General features: G+C 36.0%; 1 protein-coding gene across 1 annotated transcript in view; it reads right to left on the bottom strand.

Annotated features, from left to right (window-relative positions):
• LOC116710824 (kinesin heavy chain) overlaps window positions 1-22184 on the bottom strand; it is an 85635-nt gene that overhangs the window by 27134 nt on the left and 36317 nt on the right. Inside the window, 9 exon segments of the mRNA XM_075074318.1 lie at window positions 5545-5703; window positions 5705-5752; window positions 7384-7452; window positions 8599-8825; window positions 13465-13613; window positions 15431-15579; window positions 16783-16887; window positions 20372-20496; window positions 20708-20795. Coding sequence (XP_074930419.1) covers window positions 5545-5703; window positions 5705-5752; window positions 7384-7452; window positions 8599-8825; window positions 13465-13613; window positions 15431-15579; window positions 16783-16887; window positions 20372-20496; window positions 20708-20795 — 1119 coding nt within the window.

Below are 22184 nucleotides of genomic sequence, written 5' to 3'. Positions count from 1 at the left end.
ATTAATTTAACTTGAAGGCAGAAGGATTTACATCCTTAGAGAAGCTCTTATATAACCTGCACTTATTTTCACACTGTTAATTCATTACTTTAGATCTGCACCTGTGAGATGGTTATATGATTGATGTGATCAAGGTTGTCGTCATAAGGATTTATTTAGTTTGCGTTTTTGAACTGTGAGATACTTATTACTTTGTAGTATTTGGTGATTAAAGTTTCTACTCATCTGCTTTACCAGAAGGTTTGCATGTTTGAAGGATCTTGCTTGGGTAGTTTGAAGAAAGCAAATAAATCTCTTCAATCTGATTCTGTATGTGAATCTTCTTCACTCTCCTGGTAGATTGACGTCAAACACCTTCATCAAGCATCTCCTGAACCTCCCTGACTTAGAAAAAAAAGTATTTGAATATGTGAAACACAACCTAGCTATCACTTGATGCCAACATTTATCAGTCTGGTGTTCTCTCTCTCTTTCTCCATCTGTTGAGATGCAAAAATATCCATGTGCCAACAAACGTTGCCAGGCAGTGTTAAACAGATGCTTCATTCCTAAAATACAGAAAAAAATGAAATATTGCCAGCAATGTTTGTCAGCAAACCTGATGTTTTATTATTTATGTGACTTCAAATGATTCATGAAAGTATGAAAATATGCCTGCATTCATGCAATATCCAGCTCTTTACAGAACACTTGGTCCTACACTTTGTATGCAGAGAACATTCATTGCAAAAATATTCAGCCTTCACCTTTTCCTCATTTTGATACACAGCAACTTCAAATGTCCATGTATTTCACTGGGATTTTTTAGAATAACTCAACACAAAGTAATGCATAATTGTGGATGTAAAATTGCACACAAAATTTTAAACCTTTTATTTTAACAGAAAATAGTAGTGGGATACAATTTCACACCTACACATTTCAGATATTTATTTGTAAGATAATTTTATAAGCATGCATTTCTGTGTATGGTTGTGTTGCCCTGTGATGGGTTGGAAAACTGTCTGGGGTGAATCTGAAGGATATTATCTGAACTGGCTCAAATAAAATGACCTCCATGTTTTATTGTTGTTGTTTTGTTTTTGTTTTTTTCTATATAAGGTGTATTTTTATAACTGGCATTTAATCAGGAAGAACAAATACTGGACTAAACTATCCAAACAACAAGTGATCTGATTTCACTTGACATTAGCAAAGAAACTGCAAATGACTGCACGTTTGAACTGTACATCATTTACATGATTCATAATAGCAGCAAAACTTAATTTATGTCAAAGAATTATGTATTTCAAAATGTTGATTATGATGATTATGACCTAATGTAATAAGAATGAACCAGTAAGTTTTTCCAGAAAATTTCTGAATTATATAGAAAAATAAAAAAAACTTAATAGAGAAATGTTGGTTGTGCACTATACTGTATACACAGTCAATATTTGTTTGGGGCTATTTTTAAATTTCTGCATCCTGTGATTTTCTGCAGCCTCCGGCTCTGCTGCAGTGTCAATAAAGCCCTGGTTGCTTTAATAACAGCTTCAGCTCATCAGTATTGTTGAGTCTGGTTCCTCTCATCTTTCTTCTTGACACAGTTTAGCTTAAGCCAGCTTGCAGACTAATCAAACACAGTAATATTATGATTAAAACAGGTACTGGTGCTTTTTGACAGATTGGGAAGGCGCCGAGTCCTTCTAGCAAATGAAATCTGAATTTCCATAAAGCTCGTCAGTGGAAGGAAACTTGAAATGGTCTAAAATTTCCAGCTTATATGTTGGCGTTGACAACATGTCCTGGATTAGTCTGTGTGAGGCAGCTCTTGAAACTCTGACTCTAGGCCTTGTTAATCTTCCCACAAAATTCTTGAATAGATTTTGTTTCTCAATCCTCTTAAGGCTGTTGTTATCCTTGTCACTTGTGGACCTTTCTCTACCACGCTTGTTCTCTCCAGCCAGCTTTCATTTAATAATGCCTGGATACAGCAGTCTGTGAAAAGCCACCTTGTTCAGCATTGACCTTTTCTGGCTCCCACTTTGTGAGGCGCTTCAATGACTGTCTGCAAGAAAACTGTTTCAGCATTCCTCCCCATCAGTGTGGAGGTTATCACATGGCTATTTTGTATCATTTTTCAAAATAAGTTATTGTTATTGATGTTATGTACAGTACTTTCAATTTTTTGAGAAATATACTTTGAAGTTTTCATTGACTATAAACCATAATTTGTCTAAACTCAGTAATAAACTGTAATTAATCTATTTTATTTACTGAATTGAATAATATAAATTAATTATTTTTTTCAAATATATTATTGTTCCTGATGCCTTGCTCGTACAGCAAGATTTTAAAATTCTCAGTTGATTTTCATACCTTGAGAGGCCATACATATGATGATAAATACTCATAGGTTTAACAGGTTTGGTCCAACAATGTGTGGTGCAGAGCCATTCATCAAAGACAACACACCCCACACAAACACACACACTCTCGAACATTCAAATGTCAGACAGGAAATTTGGCAAAATCTCATGAGATCAAACATAAGTTCAGAGTTCACATACATGACCAACAAGTAAGATGCAATGGAGACAGATTGTGCACTATTTTTTAGCACCATCAGTTGTTTTGTCATCTTTGTTTTTGATTCCTCTCTGTGTTTTTTTCACCTCACTTTCTGACTCTCTACACATCACATTTAACATGCGATATGTTTGTCCTCAGGGAACACCTCACACACCTCACAACATATTGAATATCCCCGATTTAAGATTAGAGCGTTCACAGACTCCTTCGGAGTAGACAAGGTCACTCTTAATACACCAGACAGCAGAAATATTTCCTAAGATTATCTTAAGAGTCATCATGATAATCGGGACATTTATAAGATTGTTGAAATGGAAAGATCAAGTGAAAACTTGGCATGATTATTTTAATATGTGAACCAGGTTTAACTAAGAATAAGAACATGTGAAAACAAGGGCATATCTCTGCTTAATACAATGGAAAGAGTACCTCCTGTTTACAAAATACACTGACTCACATTCACTTTTTTCCATATTTTTCTGAATAAATTCAGTTGTTTTTAATGTCTTGCATTGCTTTATCAACCACATTGGACTTGCTCTTTTCCTGCCTGCCGACTAGGCGGCTTACAAGCTGTGAGGTGAGGAGTCTCTCTCTTCAGTTGTATGAAAAACACATACCAGATATATTTATGTGTTTCTATCTATAGCAATTAATTACTGCAAAGGGTTTGTTGTTGTTAGCAGCTTACAACACAAGCGTGTGAGTAAGTAAAAATAAACTGACTTTATTTACCAATTACACACTACTTAGTCGAGGTGGGTGCATACCATTCATACTTGACTTAAACAAAGTATTGTGCATCTATACAGGCTGATGCTCCTTTAAAAACAGCATGCCATCTACTCAGCCCGATGTTACACCCATCACCATGCAAATGGTGAAAATCCACAATCTCGGCTGTTTAGTCTTCATCTCCCCCATTAACGTAACGTTGTTATCCTTTAAAGGTCACCTCTCCAGGCAAACTTCAACTTATGAGCACATGGCAGTAAATCATTAACCCAGATTATTTCTTCATGAATAAATAAAAAGAATGAAGATGGAAAGGGTAATAAAACTATTCAGCTTATCTAAAGAAAGATTTATGAAAAGATAGTCAAGAGAAGCCTGTTGAAGTGATGGATAGAGTAAATGAAACTGATAGAAAAGAGCTTAAGTGGCTAGATGGATGAAAGAATGCATCAAGGAGCGTATGAATTCAGTGACATTGAGCGATGGCCACATGCAGAGCAAAAGAGGAGTTTTAACTGAAGAAAACCAAAGAGACGGTCAAATGACAGAGGTTTGCCACTAAGTCATGCTTTTTATATCAGCGCAGCAAAATTTCAGCCGTAGATGAGGAATGAAGCTGAGGAAAAGCTTTGTCACTGTGAAGTAAAGTAATTTTTATGCCATGTATTCATCTATCAGACTGCTGGCAGACGTTCCTGTGAAGGCTCCCTGTCAGCTGAGAGGTATCGACAGAGCACAGTGTAAAGGAGAAGTTGTGCTAAGTGAAATGATTGGGGACAAATTGCAGTGCCAGCTGAGTTTGAACTAAACTGCACACAGTGTCGTTATGTTGTCAGCTCCTTTCATCAGTTCTTGGATTGGTTTCTGAGAAAGTCAGGGATAGATGTGATGGCCGTCTGGCAGACTGTAAAACAGTATGAAATATTGAAGAGGCTTTAATACGCCGGCGAAGAGTTCACTCGGTTCACAAAGTAGGTCATAATAACTGAATTAAGGCTTTGCTTCCTCTGCTGGGCCACTCTATTGACATTAATGTTTGCTTTTCACTTGAGGTGCCTTTCTATGTCATAATCCACACTTTCATCTTGATTAAGTCACATTAAACCTGCTAAGAAAATACTTTTGAATGTCTTCCTTCATTTGTCTCACGTTTTATTCTATTTTATACATGTGTTTATCTGTGATGTAGCTATTTCACAAAAGAATCAGCTGTTCTAACTTGTAAAAATTGCTTTAAAAAACTGAAAACCAAGAGTAAGTTAGAAAATAAGGCATTTATTTTAATTTTATGGCTTATGACAGATTTACATCACTATGCCAACCACATATTGCTGAAAGTCCAGTCAAATCAGAGAAGTGATTTGCTTGTTATGTTTTTCTTAGCATTTTTTTCCATGAGGTTAAAGAAATGTACTAAAAGCAACTTGAAACATACATCAGCTCCTGCAGTGATGAGCTACCAAAGCTTTTTCATGTACATTGAAAAATGGTGGTGGTAGTATCTGCTGCTTTACCGTTTTGGATCTTGAACACTGGCCATAATTGAGAAAGCCTTAAATTCATTCACCACCAGAAAATGCCAAAGTAAGAGTAGTTCAAGACCTAAAAATCAAGCTCACTTGAGCTTTGTAGCAGGTTAATCATAATAATTTTAATGTTTATAATTTTGATTATAAACTAAAATATAATTTTAAAATTTTACAGCCTCTTACCATGGCTGGCATGCATGTGGTTTCAAATCATTTAACTCTGTTAGGGACCTTCCTCAGCAGATTAAGACTTTTAAACCAGACCTTTACTGCATGTGAGGGAATGTCTCTATAAACAGAGCGTGTGAATATCTAAATTTTGTTTTACTTCAATAAAGTAAGAAGCTCCATTAGAAATGTCATGTTGACTATAGCTGTACTGATCAACAGGCTGTCCAGGAGAGTCAGTAAGTGGCCTCTTTGGTTGCCCTTGATAGCTCTTTCAGATATCCAGGATGGATGTTAACTCTTAGGAGTGTTTTTGTTTTTCAATTTAAATTGCTTCATGGTTGCTGGTGTCATAATTTATCTCTTCTCTTTGTTTACTTTTGAAATTTAATTTCCTCAATATCTGTTTAACTTCATTCAGGAATTTCACAATATATATTCAGTAAGTGACTTCATGACCGATTTATTTCCGCAACATCCCTTTTCGACTTTGCAGGATGAAATACTCGCAACAACACCATTAGAAACTCAGACTCACCATCTTCTTTCCAAGTTCTTCAGCCAGCACCTTGTTCTTCATGCTTTTCTCCTCGACCTCCAGGCTTTTCTGGTCGAAGTTTACAGCCAACTCCTCCAGAGCCTGAAGCACCTCCTTCACCTCAGTCTTAGCAGACTCATTTTCCGCTTGCAGCCTGCCTGAGCTCTGACTGCACCTTCTCGCTGTCTCCCCTGGACGAAGCTAAAAGCTGAAAGGTAAAGAGGTTTAACTACATATAAGAGCTCCATAAAAGAAAAAAAATATATATATAGAAATAAAACAGACAAAATGCAAAGGATTACTTTTCAACAAAACAAAACAGCCTTTCTTCTAGAAAAAATAAATGTCTTTACAAGACTGCAACGAAATGCAGGTGAACAAATTATTCCTATTTAAAGTATTCACCTCAGAATATCACTGCACAAAGACAGAGGTCATTTTATTTTGCCACCAGCTTTTGCTATTCTGCTGCAGCCCACTGAGAGTCATCTCCCTGAATGATGTGTCATAAAATGTAGATGCTGCTCCTCCTGAGTTTTCAGTATATTTACACAAGCTCAAAGCCTTTGTTTGGACAAATGGTCATTATGCTGCAAAGTTTCTGATTTGGTAGCTACAGTTATGGCAACTCAGCTCACAGTAGGGCTCTTAAGGGACATAAATGTCCAAATCTAGAAAATGTGGATTCTACTTTTTTTTTCCAGTGGAATCCTCCCAATATATTAACTATCTTTCTCATTCTTTCCTTGCTAGATTCCCCAGTTCCCCTGTTTTCCCCTCTGGTTCTATGTTGGTTAGCCTACTGGGTCTCAGCCTGTGATGGTCTGATGCCTTTTATTTATCTGCAGATTTGTTTTGATGCTCCTGGACTGACAGTTCTAAGTTTTTGTTTTTACTCATTAAAGTTTCTGCTTCACCAAACCGGTCCTTATCTAACCTAAAAATGCCAACAGTATGAGGTTAGCAAAGTAATGATTTTTGGAGCCATGTTATTTGCTGGTGTTGCTCCACCGATGTGTCCATAGACACAGTTGTCGTTTTTTTTCTTTTCCAGCAGGACTTGGCCCTCAGGGGAAAAGTACCAATGCCAGTTTTATGATTGTGGTTTCGGTGTTTTTTATTAGCTAGAAAACTGGCCTGTACCCTAAAAAGAATCTATGGGATGCAGGAAGGTGAGACACCAGATCCAACAATGCAGATGAGCAGAAGGCTGCCATCAAAGCAACCTGAATTTAACACCTAAGGAGACCTAAAGGCTGATCATCTCCAGGCTATGTTGCATTGATGCAGCAATTTGTGCAAAGAAAGCTATGAGATTCACACTAATAATAATCTTTCTTTGCGATTAGTTGCTCTAAAATTTTTAGAATCTATGTAACTAATTAATCAAAATTTACTCATCAATGTTCCAACCCTGAAAATGTCTCGTAAGTTATTTCCTTCTTTACTTATTGGCAAAAAATAATTTACTGGCTGAAAAAGCAACTAACTTAAAAACATTTTTTAAATGAAGAAAAATTAACTCCAAGGAGTTCATGGCGAGCAGCAGCCTTTCATCTGTGTTTGCACTGGAGTTTAAAAAGGTTATGTTTTAAACTCCAGTTAGCATAAATATACTTACTGATCAGCAACCTCAGTCTCATTTACTCTATCTCCTTTTTGGCAGCAGAAATGTGTTGTTTTTCCAGCTCATTCATATCAAGGGCAGGATGGTAAACCCTGTCACAGCTGACTTCTGCTTGAACTGTGATTCACGTTGGCATGCTTGTAGAAACGACGGCCCACTGTGAGCCGTTTAAAGCAAACCGATGAAAGGATGTAAAAACCAAGATCTTTTACCTCCTCTTGGTCGAGCATCTGCTCCTTCAGCTTCTCTACCATCTGGCTCTGGTGGTTGATCTCATCGTCCTTCAGTGGAATAGAAACAGTTAATTTGTATGTTTTTATGACTGTACACCAGAATCTTCTGGGCTCAGTGTGTGAACACAAGCATGCATTTACAACTTGGGCTCAAAGTTGTAAATACAGCCTTGGGTTTTAAAAAGTAATTTAAAAAACAAAGTGTTTCTAGATGTGTTATGGATAAATAAAATAAAATGAAGCCTTTTAATACAGAGTGTAATATTAGAAACACATGGCTGTTTGGTTGATTTTTCTTTGTATCAAAGTTCAGAGATCGTCTGGACTGGACATTCCTAATTTCTTTTAGTTCTTGTTTCCAAGAAACCAAACGCAAAAGGTCTGAGACAAAGTGAAAGATGCATCATTAATGTCACTTTCAGAAGCATTTTTTTTATTATTTAACGCAAAGAAATTGCTAGAAATTTCATATCTTTAAGACCACAAAGAGCCGAAAACAGGATGTCTGTTTTGTGTAGACGTAACAAATCTCTTCAGTTTGAGACATTTTTTTTTCAGAATAAATCATAAAAAAGAGTTGGGTGACTTCCTAAAGGAATATGTGAAATGGTCATGCCTTGAGCTGAAAACTAGGTGGGGGAGAAGCAGTAAGTGTAAAAAACAAGAAAAATACTTAAAAGACCTAACTCAAAAAGCCTGATGAAGTTTTGATCAAGGCTGTTTTAGAAGTCAGGTTTCTTGGAAAGAAAACTTTGCAGAAGTGAAAGAGAGGAACTAAATTCAGGAGTTTAGCACAGTATGGGATGTATAGTCGGAAAAAAAACAACATCTAAACATCATGTACTTTATACAGAAAAGTGCAAGAGGGAAGAAAAAAATATAAATTAACTCAAAAATATTGGCGAAAACCATAAGTGTTGAACTTCAAACTAGACTCTACAAACTGTAAAATGCAATGTAAGAAAAATATGTTAATTTAAGGCTTAGATTTTCAAAATAAATTACACCTTTTTTGCCTCAGTGATATCCTTCACTAATAGCCGCTACTGTAAATAAATCACCCCTTAAATGTTCTTCTAAATAATGCATATATAATGTACTCTGTGTAGCTGCATGCATGTTACTGCATCTCACACAAGGTGTGTAATCAGCTCTGCATTCATTCCCAGACAATCCTCTTGCTGCAGTCGTCACCTTATCATCCAGCTGCTTGTACAGCTTGCGGATCTCTTCCTCATATTTATGCCGCTCTTCCTCTGAGATGTGAACCACAATGGATGACGCTAAGGAGCAGGGGCTGCAAGGAGTGCAGGGGGTGCATGGGCTGCATAATTCAAGAGTTGGCTCTTCAAAATCCAGAGGCACAAAGGGGGCATCCTCCGATCCTTCACCCAGCTGCCCCAGCACAACATCATTCTCGCCTATAGAGACAGAAGGAAAATATTTTTTGTCATTGAGCTGCCCTTCTCCTTCTCTCAACCAATGAATGCATAAAATGGGATTATGAGGTTTATCTTATTCGTGTTTCCTCTGAATCCAATCAATTCAAATGTGAGATTTAAAATGGTTCGGTGTCAAGGGGAGGCATCTTCCTCAACACTGTCACCTAGCATTAGCTCAGTTGACACAGTCGTGATATTAATGAGAGAAAATGTCATGTGGTCTTTTTGCACAACATTGTTAGCCGTCAGGATGTACAAGATAAACTCTGATTTGGTGCAAAAGCTAATCTAAGTCTGTCACAAATCTCAGAGGGAGAGGAGGACCTAATAGGAAATACAAGTTTATCTTTCCATTCAAGCTTAATGATCATTTTCAAGATTCAAGATTTCTTTTAAAATAACAGAAAAACAGGAAGCTCAATAAGAGTATTGAAATAGCTGAAGGTATTTTGTCATGTCATGTAGTTATGTAATTTCTTTATAAATTATTATACAAGTTACATCTTTAAATTGAGACATTGCGCATTTTCTAACCATATTTTAGCAAAATATACCCTGATATAAAACAAAGAAAGCAAATTGTTGAACTGTAATATCAATGAAAAATTCAAAAAGAATTATCTTTGTTTGTTTTATCATATTTCATGTAAATATAAATCTATACTAGCATCAAAACTAAATATTTTGAAGCTTTGAGTCACTTATGCAATGAAAAGGAAGACAGCAGGGTTATTTTACATCTATATACAGTATATACATATATGTATACATATACATATATACACACACACACACATATATATATATATATTTTTTTTTTAAGTCTAGAGCTGTTTTCTGTGAGTCACAGTTTAAATGTTAGTCAGATCAGCTCCTGTCTGTGAGGATTTACTATAGTTGAAGTGAAGGTCTATTTAAATATACTTTGATGTTATATTCCTTAACACATAGTTCAACAGTCTCCCTGTTTAATATGTTCTTGCTTAACATACACACAAGGAACTCATATGTTTACTCAGGTCCGTCGAATCAGATGGGTAAAGGCTGTGGGGAAACATTGTTTGTTTTTAATCATGTTTCACATGCACTTTATCTTGTCTGCAATGAAAAGGTAATCTACAGGAAGCTGAAACCAGATAAATGTAAAACAAATTCACAAGCAATTATAGAGATGCAGATCTAAGGGAAAAAAGAGGAGGACACGATTTCCACTTTTACTATCGAGCCAAAAACATTCTTTTTATTGATTGTTGTTAGAGCTAGCCAGGCCAGACTGAGCCATGTTCTCGTTAGTTGTTGTAAGTTTTCACTTTTGGGGGAACTTCCATAAAAATCTATAGGCACAATTCTTGATTCTGTTGTATTTCTATATGTCAATTTTATTAATCCAGTCAGTACATTTTGCATTTTATTAAGTTGTAATTGCAAGTATTGTAATTACTAAGTTTTACTTGCTAAGTTGTAATTCTTCTGTCTTTGTCTTGTTCTTTCATTCTTCTACTGAGGGATATGAAACATTTCTCAAGGACTGGTGTCCTGCATGCAGCAGATAAATACCTGCACACATTCACTTAAATGAGCAGCAAAATCCTTCAGAATTTGGGGGACAGGCAGTGTGCTGAGACACAAATGAGCATATTCATAATATTGGTCTACTTTTTTGAGAACTGTGACCTTAAAGCTGTTTTTTATGTATATAACAAATCTGAGCTGAACTCGGCTCTCTCAGGCATCGTTAAACTGTGCTCTACTCATGAGTAAGGGCTCTATAAACTGACTTTTAGAGTTAACTGTAGCAGTTATGTGCAAAAAATCAAGAAGATTTTCCCCTGAAAGAGAGAGTTATTGATAATATGTATGCAGTGTAAATGGTTAATGAAAAAAAAAATTTATAGTACCTTTGCAGTCACATATATAGAACCTGATCACTCAAATCGCTTCTTGTATTGCTGAACTTAGCACTGGGAGTACTGGGAGAAGACAAGGGAGATTTTTTTTTTTTTTTCAAAAATTATCTGTCTCATACTACTACTGTTTCAAACCGTGTGAAAGAAGATGTGGTTTATAATCCAGAATTCTGCTGAAAACACTTCTACTGGGATTAAGGTGTTTTCTTTGTACTGGATGATTAAAACCTGACTAAGTATTAATAATCTTAGTCAAAAACTTGACTAAGTACACTTTGCACTGGTCAGTACAAAGTATACTTAGTCAAGTTTTTGACTAAGTATACTTTGTACTGACCAGTGCAAAGTGTTTTCTTTGTACTGGATGATTAAAACTTGACTAACTTGGATTTGACACTCCACTCTGGTAGAGACTCTGCTTTCAGAAATGCAAACTGAGTAAATATTCCTGTTTGAGACAGTTATTTCCTTTGGGCCAGTCTTGATTAAAGAGCTCAGTAATGTAGTGCAGAATGGAGGTCAACAGCATTCACCTATGAGAGTCCCAAGTCAGAAATATGAGGCGGTGAAAAGACCTGTGGGAGGGAAATTGGGGCGAAGATTCTGTCAAAATGATCTATAAAATTCTATGAATTGTAAGTGCTATCCAGAGAAAGAGAGTCTGAGGAACAGTTAAGTGTGGAGCTACAGGAGGATGCCATAAAAGAAATTATTTCTGCTCATGAATGTTCAATAAAGATGTGTTACGGTTCATTAAAATGCAGGTCAAATGCTGGGGGAGATTTTTTCGCAAAAAACAAAAGGCAGAAATTAGATTCATGGCTTGAATGTCAACTGATCACCAACACTGAGTGCACTGACATTTGAAAAGTCCAACAGATAGGAATAGATGCACATCACTGTGCGTGGGGGTGTGAAGAAAAGAAAATGCTGGTGTTTGTGTGTGTTGACATGTGAGAAAACCACTCTATGTTACGACTTTTCTGTGGAATAGGATGGTCAGGATATGATTAAAACATAAAGATTCATAAAGCAAATTCTGCTGCAATAATTTATCTGAGTACAATGCTATGAGAAATCCAATTACACAAAGTGTGCAAGTTTGAAGGAAAAAAAAACTAACAGAGATGGCCAAAAAGCAGTGTTTATGTGTTTTGGGCATGAGTCCAACAAATCTGTTGGGCCTGTTTTCCTCCTATATCTCCACTGGCAGGTATTCGAATTAGATCAAATAAGGTTAAATCTCCCCTTACGTGGAGGGAAAAGGATGCCTACGGGTTGGTGAAAAATTCATTCCTGTAAGTGAAAAGCCGTCCATGCATAAAAAGAGACAGGAACAGGGACATGTTCTGTAGTCATTCTTCTCTGCAGGGCTTTTTTCAGCACTTCCGCCAGGTTTTCATCAAGTCATATTCTTTAAATGGAAGACTGATTGAAGGTTCATCAGAAAAATAGAGCTGGTTTTAAAAATGACTGCCTCAAGAATAAGACAATGTAGGGGAATAAAGAAAAAGAGTAAAACTAATTGATAACATAGTAAATCTTATCTTCCGTCATTTAAATTGTTTCTAAGATATAAAAACATGTATTATTATTATATCATACCACACTAAAATATTTGAAAATGGATTGATTAAAATCTCAAGTGGATTTTAATCCATCCACTTGAGCTTAAGTGCTAAAGCTGAGTTCCTTTTTTGGGAAGTTAAACTTTAAAGCCTTGGAAAAAGAAACTATTTGATCCCTTTCAAAAATACTTTATCAGGGGTCCTAGTCATATTAGCTCTTTGTCATTTTGTAGTTTTGCAGCCTTTTGCTTGGACATTGCAGAGACACCATGTATTTTTTAAGGTGATTTTCTATTAATTTATCCTAGTTTGCTGCTTAGACACTAACATCCACCACCAGAAGGTTGCTTAGAGTTATTTTTGTTTGATCAAGGACCCCAAGTCTCTCTCATTTATGAAGAATCACTGAGCCCAAATAGAGTACAGAACAACAATCAATGAAGAGAAAATAATGCAAAATGTAATATATTTTTTCAATTATATCCTATTTAATATATTATACATCTTAAGAATCTACAACAAAAACCAAATGTCTATATAGTCTGTTTTTCTCCTCAGTTTCTAACTCAATTATCCTGTTTTAGGTCAGTCAGGATCACCACAATTATTTTTAGCTGCTAAATGCCAGAGTAATGAGGGGGATTTTTTAAACCATGTTTAAAATCGGAAACTACGCACATTAAAATTATTCTGCCTTTAACACGTTGTGAAAGCACAAATGATGCCATGACTTAATAGGATTTTTAGTTAACTGGAGGCAAATCTGTGGTTTTATTTTTAGGCGCTGAAGGAAATTCTTCCATGTGTGATAAAAATCAGTCAAGATATCAGGAAGAGGACTGTATATTTTCTAATGATCCTGTCATGGTCTTCTGTAAGGAAATTGGGTTCAATGTTTTCAATTAATTTGGTCAGCAGTAAATTGCCAAATTCAATATATCAAGTTTTGTGTTTGGATATACTTATACTAAATTTCAATCTCAGTCAAACTGAAGGGTCAAAACTATTCCATGAAGTCACTGTCATTTGCTTGGCTGAAAATATCAACATTTTACAATTTTTACATGAGACACAAACGCACAAGCAGTCATTTTCACCTTTTTTGTATACATATGTACAAATCATGATCAGTGGAAGCATTACCATTCCTCCAGCGATTCAGCTCAGCTTCAAGTCTTTGTATAGTTTCCTTCATCGATCTGTTCTTCTCTTTCTCCTTCTCGTACTTCTTCTTCCACTGCTCCGCTGTGAGCTCCAGATTCACTGTGACGGTATTTCTAATGGTCTTGGCTCTAATTAGAGGGGAGAGTGGAGAAGGAAAGGGCATCACAGACAGGAAAGGAGGGAGTGAGGAGCGAAGAGGTTGAAGGGACAAGGGACAGTAAAAAGAGAGGAACAACAAAGTATGAGGGAACAGAGAAAATGTCTGCCTGCACAGTGAAAATTAGCTTGCATCTCATTAATTGGTATGCAAATTGGCTATGTGCAAACAGTGTTTGGTGTGCATAGTGTGTGTGAGGGAGCAACAGAGGACAAATATTTCACACTGCATGAAATATTTACAATGAATCAATGCTATTATAAAAATCTTAAAAAGATTGAGTATGTTATTCTGCTGCTAGCACAAATAAAAGGCATTATTGAGTGGAAGGATGTGCTATTACTTAATTTCACACCCCAGCAAGAAAACAGTGTTCTTATACAAGTACTTTCTACTGTTTGCAAGACAAACATCCTTTTCAGCTCATTTCTTTCCCAATTAGATCTTAGATAAAAGGGTATGTGAAGAGCAAACTGAAGATAATCAAACACATTGTTCTAGAAAAGTTCAACAATACGCATAATTCTATGAATTATTTGATTTGTATGCCTTTAATAAAGAGAAAGAGCCCAAATTCCTCATAGTAAATTAGTCTTTAGAATTAGATGTCATTTGAAAAAAACTTAAGAAAAAGACAAGAGATTAATTAGTTATTCATCTCTTCTGTTCTGCTTTTGTTCCTTTGTGAAAGACCAATTAAAAACTTGAAGTCACTCTAATCTTATTACTTACAGTTTCATTCAGATACCCCCATTCATGAATGTGATGTTAACTTAGGGCTTTTAATGATACATTCAACTCAATCTGTTTCCAGAGTGCTATGATGCAGTATACAATTAATCCCCGGGTAGATTTGTATTTCAAGTGAGTTTTTAATTTGAACAAACATGTTTCTTGTCATACTAAGAGGTTGGAGCAGCCCAGTTTGGAGTCTCAGCTGAAACCAATGGATTAGGGTGGTGGCAGGAGGTCTTCCAGCCATTTATACTACTCTTACATTATTTTATTACATTCTGTATAAATGTGGAGAAGATAAAGAAAAAAACAACACAGAATCTTGTGGACCACCAACCAGACAGGACAAGAATGGGATCTAGGGCGTGCTGTGGTGGCGTAGGGGTTAGCGCGACCCGTATTTGGAGGCCTTGAGTCCTCGACGCGGCCGTCGCGGGTTCGACTCCCGGACCAGACGACATTTGCCCGCATGTCTTCCCCCCTCTCCTTCCCCATTTCCTGTCAGCCTACTATCATTTAAGGGACACTAGAGCCCACTAAAAGACCCCCTGGAGGGGTAAAAAAAAAAAAAAAAAAGAATGGGATCTATAAAATCTTCAACGTCATCTTAATTCAGCAGCTAAATGTGTGACATTTGGATCCCGGTGTGTGTTACTACAAAATGATAATCCCAAATGCACATCAAAAGTACTATTGAAAAATTGTGGGACTATACTTAAAAGCAGGCTGCATGTCAGGAAACCAACCAATTTAAATAAACAAACCAGAAAAGTGGAAAATTATCCCGCCAGAATCATACAAAAGTGGCAACAAAAATTGTGGTGTTTTTTGCAGTTTACTGGGGGAAATTTATTCAATTAAATGTGGCGATGCATGCATGTATTTTAGCATGAAGAAATATGGATTAGAGGAAAAAAACAACAATCAGTGTGCAGGCCAAGAGAAAAGTTGGTATAACCCAGTTCAGTGAGTTGTGAAGCATCACAGGGTTTTGTTTTGATTTGCACAGCAGTGCACCAGTTCAGGACTACCAAACACAAAGATCCATGTTACCGTTGGCCAAACATCAGCGTGGATTTGGTCTCTGCATCATTGTAGCTGGATGGAGAGCAACAGATAAACATGGTGGTGCGGCAGTTCCCGCCCAGTGAGTCCTGCAGGATGCGAGTCATTTTGCTGTCACGGTAAGGCACATGGGATTTCTGCAGAGACAAAAGCAGGAGAGAAGAAAAGGAATTCAAGATTGAGAAAAAGACATCAAAACAGAGAAATGCAAAACAGCCCTTTTTTTGAAATATGAGTTTTTCACATGGAGGGGAGGGGGTAAGAAGAACATAAAATGCTGTTCTTTTGCAGCTGTGTTATTCAGAGTTGCACCAATTTAACCCTCTGAATGCATCCTTGAAGACTGTGTACCTTGCTCAGTGAATAGGAAATGAACACTCACATTTCTATCAGATTGAAACAACATTTCAGACTGTTAGCCTTTTTCCATATGGTTTATGAGGACTTCCCTGAGCCTTGAGCCTTACAATAAAACATAGTGAGTGTTCTAATTATAACAAGGAGGCTTGGAAGGACCACAGAGTGGATCAAATGGATCATAGTAGCAGCATATTAGTAGCATAGAGAGTGATAGATGAGAGGAACAGAAGGCCACCAAACGTGTCACTGCAGCACACCAGAAAGACGAGTCAAACTCTTTCAGCAGTTTTACTCTTAGTATCAAAATTTAGCATTTTCTATTTATTTAACATTGTATTCCTCTGTACCTCAGCCATCCAGAAGGTCACTGTGTGACCAAGAGGTAATAGCTGGATAGAATAGAAACAAAATTATATTTTCTGATCAAATGTAAATTAATAATAATTGTCTCTCGGTTCTGCTGGACAAGCATCCAGGCAGTTCTGCAGTGCTGTTCATCTTTGGACACAGTCAGAGTTTTACAGTTAACTAACAAGGAATCATGTTATATTCTAAATGAGCAAAATGAAACGATTAACTTCAGAAACAATTCAACATGTATTCACAGGCATTCAGACAATACTTCTTTTGAGCATAGCTTGCAAATAAAAGATGAAAGAGTCTCAGCTCATTGTTAAAAATTTAAAATTGTTTTTAAATGAGCAAGTTAATTCCTGTAAAGTAATTATACAGGCTGTTATTATATGGCAATAAATACACATAAATTACAATCAGACTCACTGATAATAAACCAACTCCCATATTTAAGGAATTAATGTATTTCTAATTTAATAATTAAGATTAATTCATTGCAGCCAGGATACATATTCTTCCAATGACAAGCATAAGTTATCTCTTCAAAACAAATAATTAACAAGTCAAGCCTGAGGCAGCTGCTGATGGATTAAAGTGACTGAAGAGCTTTTCATTTCTCATCTTACAGTTCCTTCAGCCAAAGCAGAAATGACGTTCCCCAGAGCCGATAGCGACTTGTTGATGTTCTTGGCCTCATCCAGCACCGATCCCTCCGCACCTGTCTTACTGACCTGACACAAATACAAAAACATGGAGAAATTAGTTCATTAACTGTTTAATACAGGCAAATGAAATCTGTTTCTAATATAATTATCACTTGAAAGTCTCCACACAACTTGTTTATTTTGGTTTTTATACAGTTTTCAGGCTGCCTCTTAGAAATAATTTTATTTATGAAGGCCCTTAAAATCCTTTGTTTCTGATTTTATTCAGCATTCAAGCATCTGAAGGAATTTTACAGAGTACCTGAGAGGAGCTAGCGATATCTGCTACAGACCATCTGGCTTTTATGTGATGCTTCATTATCTTTTGGTTTTAATATTTTTGTTTATTGTATTTTCTTGATAGATTGTCACACTTATTTTGCCTTTTAAACACTCCATCCCTAATGAACTTGTTCACAGTTTTTCCCACTGTAACCACAAATGTCCCTGTCTTTTATTGGGATTTTATGTAATAAATTAGTACGAGAGCCTTCAGAAAACAGCTGTATTTGTACTGAGATTAAGTCAAACATGGATAGGCTCCAAGTACCAATTAGGTGACTTGGGAGGAAAGAACATGTTTTTATTTGCAGCCGTACAAGAAAACACAAGTCCAAGCAACACACTTCACATTTTATGTGTAAAAAATTTAAAACCATTAATGATTTTCTTTCCACTTCACAATCCTGCACAATTTTGTGTTATTTTACCACATAAATCCCTATAAAGTATTTATGACGTTAGTAATTGCAACATTACAAAATATGAGTGAATCCAAAGCTGATGATTACTTTTGTAAGGCACTCCACATGAAGTTGTTTTTCTTATTCTCACATGCATTTTCATATAACACTACCAATTAACGTGCTTGCAAAATTATTCATTTCCATGAAAATACTTGCTTCAGTGTGTTTTATTCTGGCAAATAATATCTGGTTATTAAGTCTATCAACTTAAAAAAAAAAAAAAAAAAACTTTATATGGCATTTAAGTCTGTTGTTAAATTTAATTTTATTAAGCATTTTCAGCAATTGGGCTCCAAATATATTTTCCAGAAGCCATTTTGGTGGTAGCTGTAATGGTGCTTAAGTAAGTCTGACTGCCTTATAGATTAATTGATCAGTGGTATAAAAACCTTTATTGTCCTGGTATAACTACCGTGTTTCGATTGGTTGAAATCAATAAGGAACAGGAACCTAAGTGGGATGACTTTACAGAGAGTACACACATATTGGTTTGCATTCATTTTCTAACGCCTGCTTGTTATAAAGAAATGCTACCAATAACAGCAGATCAACATGAGGAGACATCTGCTTCAGCCAGAATGGGATTCAATAGGACTCCATTAATAAATGCCTCATAAGATAAAGTATACACATATTTTATTCAGACAAAATAATCCATCTTTTCAGCATAGCTTTTTATAGACACCTAAATAACATGTGACATCGTTTTAGGACTCATTTCCCAATGAATTTAAAGACCAAATAAATAAATGAGTACAGTGTAAACTGCTAAGAAGGGAAGATGATGTGAGATGCAGCTGAATTTTCTGAAGATTTCTCCAAGACGGTCAGTCTTGAGTGTATTGTCAGGGGATCTAATTAGAGCTAGATGAAAAGAAACTTAATTACAAGAAAAATCTGCAGACTGTGAACGTTCTTCCATTTTAAGTCAGTTGATAACATTTTGTCCTCAACCTCCATAAATTGGTAGAGCATAAATATTTCTTCATTGCCCCCCAGGGTTGACCAAGACAACAAACAGATGCACCATCAGCACTTAAATGCTACAAAACGCAGCCGTCAGCTTTTGTCAATACCGTCCTATAGCTCTTTGCTGCTCTCAGTATACACTGCTTCATCTGTTACATTAGTCCCATAAACTGAAGACTATGAAAACAGGGTAGATCTTGGGGCTCCTCATAGATAGGGGTTGTTGATGGCTGATTATGTTTGAATCAAAGGGCAATGACAATGGGGAAAGTTTGCAAACTTTCCCCATTTCTGGTTGCAGTTGTGAAGCTCCTTAAAGGGCTCCCCGCTCAAAACAAGCAGGAGCGGCTTTTTAAAAACAGTGAGAAGGTACCCATCCTACATTTAGCAAAAACAAGAAAACAAATAAAAAATTGAGAAGAGTAGAAGAGAAATTAAGACATTGGTAACTGATGCAGGTAAATTTAATTTAGCTAGAATAAAGTATGTTTGTTACTGTTTGTTCAGATAGCAGGGTAAAACTAAAAATAGCAAACTTTGACATGACTCCTCCTTTAGATTGAAATTGTATCCAGTTGTATCCATTTTTGTACCTTAGAATGTTTAGCTGTATAAATCATAGACAACAATTCCAGATAATGTACTACAAATGTGCATGGATGAAAGTCATTGTGTGCATATTTTATTCCCCAGCTATGTATCAAGTAGATTTTACGCTTCTGAAAAAAAATGTATTTATTCATGTGCTGGATTATTCTGTATGTATTCATGAAGAGTGATAAAACAGGCTTCGTCATATACTTTAATCTTCTTTTATGAACAATTTTAGATCAGATAAGAAAGTGCAAGTTCAGCATTCATGGCTTTGATTGATTATGCTGCATGTTTTATACTCTGTCTGCAGGACTATGCCATGTTTCTTTGTTTGCCATATCAATTCAGTCATCATCTACCTCCAGTGCATCCACCCAATTAGACATTAAATCTGGCTTTCTTGAACCTGGAGGAAACAACATCAACACAATCAACCTCTTCAAGTGCCATTGACCCTGATTATACTACACTTATCCTTTGAGCTACAAAGGATTGAATCTCGACATTGGAATCTCTTTGTCTGGAGACGTTCTTCCTGTGCATGTATGGGTTCTATCTGGTACTCCCACTTTCTCCTATGCTATAATCCAGAAATCTGCAGGTTAAATTAATGAATCTCTCTGAATTGTTCTTAGGAGTGAGTGTGAAAGTTTGTTTCTGTGTTGCCCTATGAGACATGCTGGTTGGAGATCCCTACTGTCCATTTTTGTTGGCATAATCCACTTGATCAAACAGAAATTAGTTGTTTTTTTTGCTAACAAAGTCAAAAAGTAGTTACCGTATATTAAAAGCAGACTTCTGTGTTTTACCTTAAATTTTTATCAGATTGTCACTGTGGCTTAATTATCTCAACAGGTTTAGTTTCAAGAAACACATTATCTAAAGGTCACTGTAAGTGATTGTGAAAAAGCTTAGTCTTTATTGTGAGTAACTAATGATTCATATGTCAAATGTGGTAGTGGTGTTAAAATTTATAAGATGGCATTTAAATTAACCTTTGTGACATTTTAAAATTTGGAGTTGTTTTGTTTTGGTCCACCTCTGCCTATTTGTTCACTTTAAAGCTACTTTCTGTTTCAATAAAGTGAAGATACTAACAGTAGGTAGAATATTTCCTGGTGATAACCTCTTGAGATCCCCGCCTCAATAAAACAGGAATGTTTCTTTTAATGTTTAAAATAAAAATCCTGCTTATTTCCTACCTTCTCACTCCCAGCAAGGTCAACCAGGTAGAGCTTCCCGCACAGTTTCTGCTCCGTCTCTACATTTTCTTGCTTGATGTTAATCAGGAAGATGCTGTGACTACGAGAACTATGCTCATTCATATCTAGGCAAAAATACAAAGAAGAACAAGGTCAAAGAGCATCGCCTTTATTCAGAGTTTTAATTAATTTCACTTCCTTTTCCACAAAAAGAATGAAGTTGATCAATCCCCACTCTGCACTTCACAAATCCTTCATCCACTGAAAAAAGTCCTGACATGAAATGTGTGACAGTTTGAATGTCAGACCATCAGGAAGATCAACGGAGTGACTCACTGGTGACAGCAACGTGACGGTTGGCTTTCCCCTCATCTATCACATCCATCACTTCTTCAGGACTGGTGACAAACCGTTCTGTGCAGCCCTAAATGTATTTCATTAGTAGATTACATTAATACACTCTTTGCTGTAACAAAGACATGTTCAAAAAGGTGTATGCATAGATAAAAGTACACATATACTCAACTTATTCTATGTGCAAATCAATCCTGGCATGTTGGCAAAGTCTATTTTTAGTATTACCTTGAATTACACACAAAATAAAGAAAGATGCATCACTTTGAGACGGGATCCTCAAACTATGTTGCAAGACTGTGAAATTTGCTGATTGCTTGTTTGTTTGGAAACAGATTGAAACCAAACCAACAGTTGGTAAGTATGCATGAGAAGATTGATGACACTCTTCATTTTGTTCGATGCTGTAATGAAGCAGCCAAATGAAGCTTAACTGAGTCACTGGAAATAAAGCAAACAGTAGCTCTGTTTCTGTCAGCTGTGCAGGCAAAGTCAAATATCGATGATTACAGCTTCAGCTCCTGAATATTAAAGTCATTCTTCTCATTTGTAGAAGAAATGCAATACATACATTTTTCACCATACTGTTGCCAAGTGCACCCTGTTGTGTAAAAATCAACCAAATTAGATGCAACCTCTAGTTGCTAACACAGAATAACAACCCTAATTTTCTGTAAATCAAGAGATCATTCAGTAAAACCAAACACTGAGTAAATACTGTAGATGTAAACAATTTGTAAACTGAACTTCATAAAAAATGTTATAATATTCTTGAGGCAAATAGCAATATTTGCCTATTCAATAAAGTAAAAATAAGGAATCTTTAATTAATTTCAGTAACTAAATTTTGTAAGTAAGGCACATCACACACTGTAGATTAATTACACTCAGAGTAGTGTTGTCTAGCCTTTATGACGATTATGATCATAATTATGTTGCTTTTCCGCTTAGAGTTAATAAAGACATGACATTTAAGATTAGAATATTAAGCCACACCAATTAGAAACTTAATGTGAGCCTAATGAAAAGTACTTACTTAAAGGTTGATATTATCAGGAGGTACTTTTAGTTTGACAAACAATCCTCGTCATAAGCATATTCTAATTTATTAAATATGACTGTGGATTCACAAGCAGAGACCTGTCGTGTGTAAACCACAAACATATTGAAAATTTCTCATTGGTCTGTTGGAAGCCTCCCTTCATTGTTTTTATCTTTTTGATTGGCTTTGAAAAACTAAATAAATTGGTTTTTCACCAATTATTATTGATCTTGACTGAACAATGGTATAAACTTGTGCTGTAGAATTTCTTTCTTTTTTTTGCACTTTTCTTCGGATGAATACCTTTGTGCAATGAGATTGTTTTGAAATCTCCCCGCAAAGTATGGCTTTAGCTAGAGGCTATATCGGGTGATGTAAAGAAAAAAGGCAGCTGAACCTTATCTCAGCTTGAGTGGG

This window comes from Xiphophorus hellerii, chromosome 20 (assembly GCF_003331165.1).
Source record: "Xiphophorus hellerii strain 12219 chromosome 20, Xiphophorus_hellerii-4.1, whole genome shotgun sequence".
Taxonomy (NCBI): Eukaryota; Metazoa; Chordata; class Actinopteri; order Cyprinodontiformes; family Poeciliidae; genus Xiphophorus; species Xiphophorus hellerii.
Note: the sequence above shows the minus strand (reverse complement) of the source record. Positions and strands in the feature narration are given on the sequence as shown.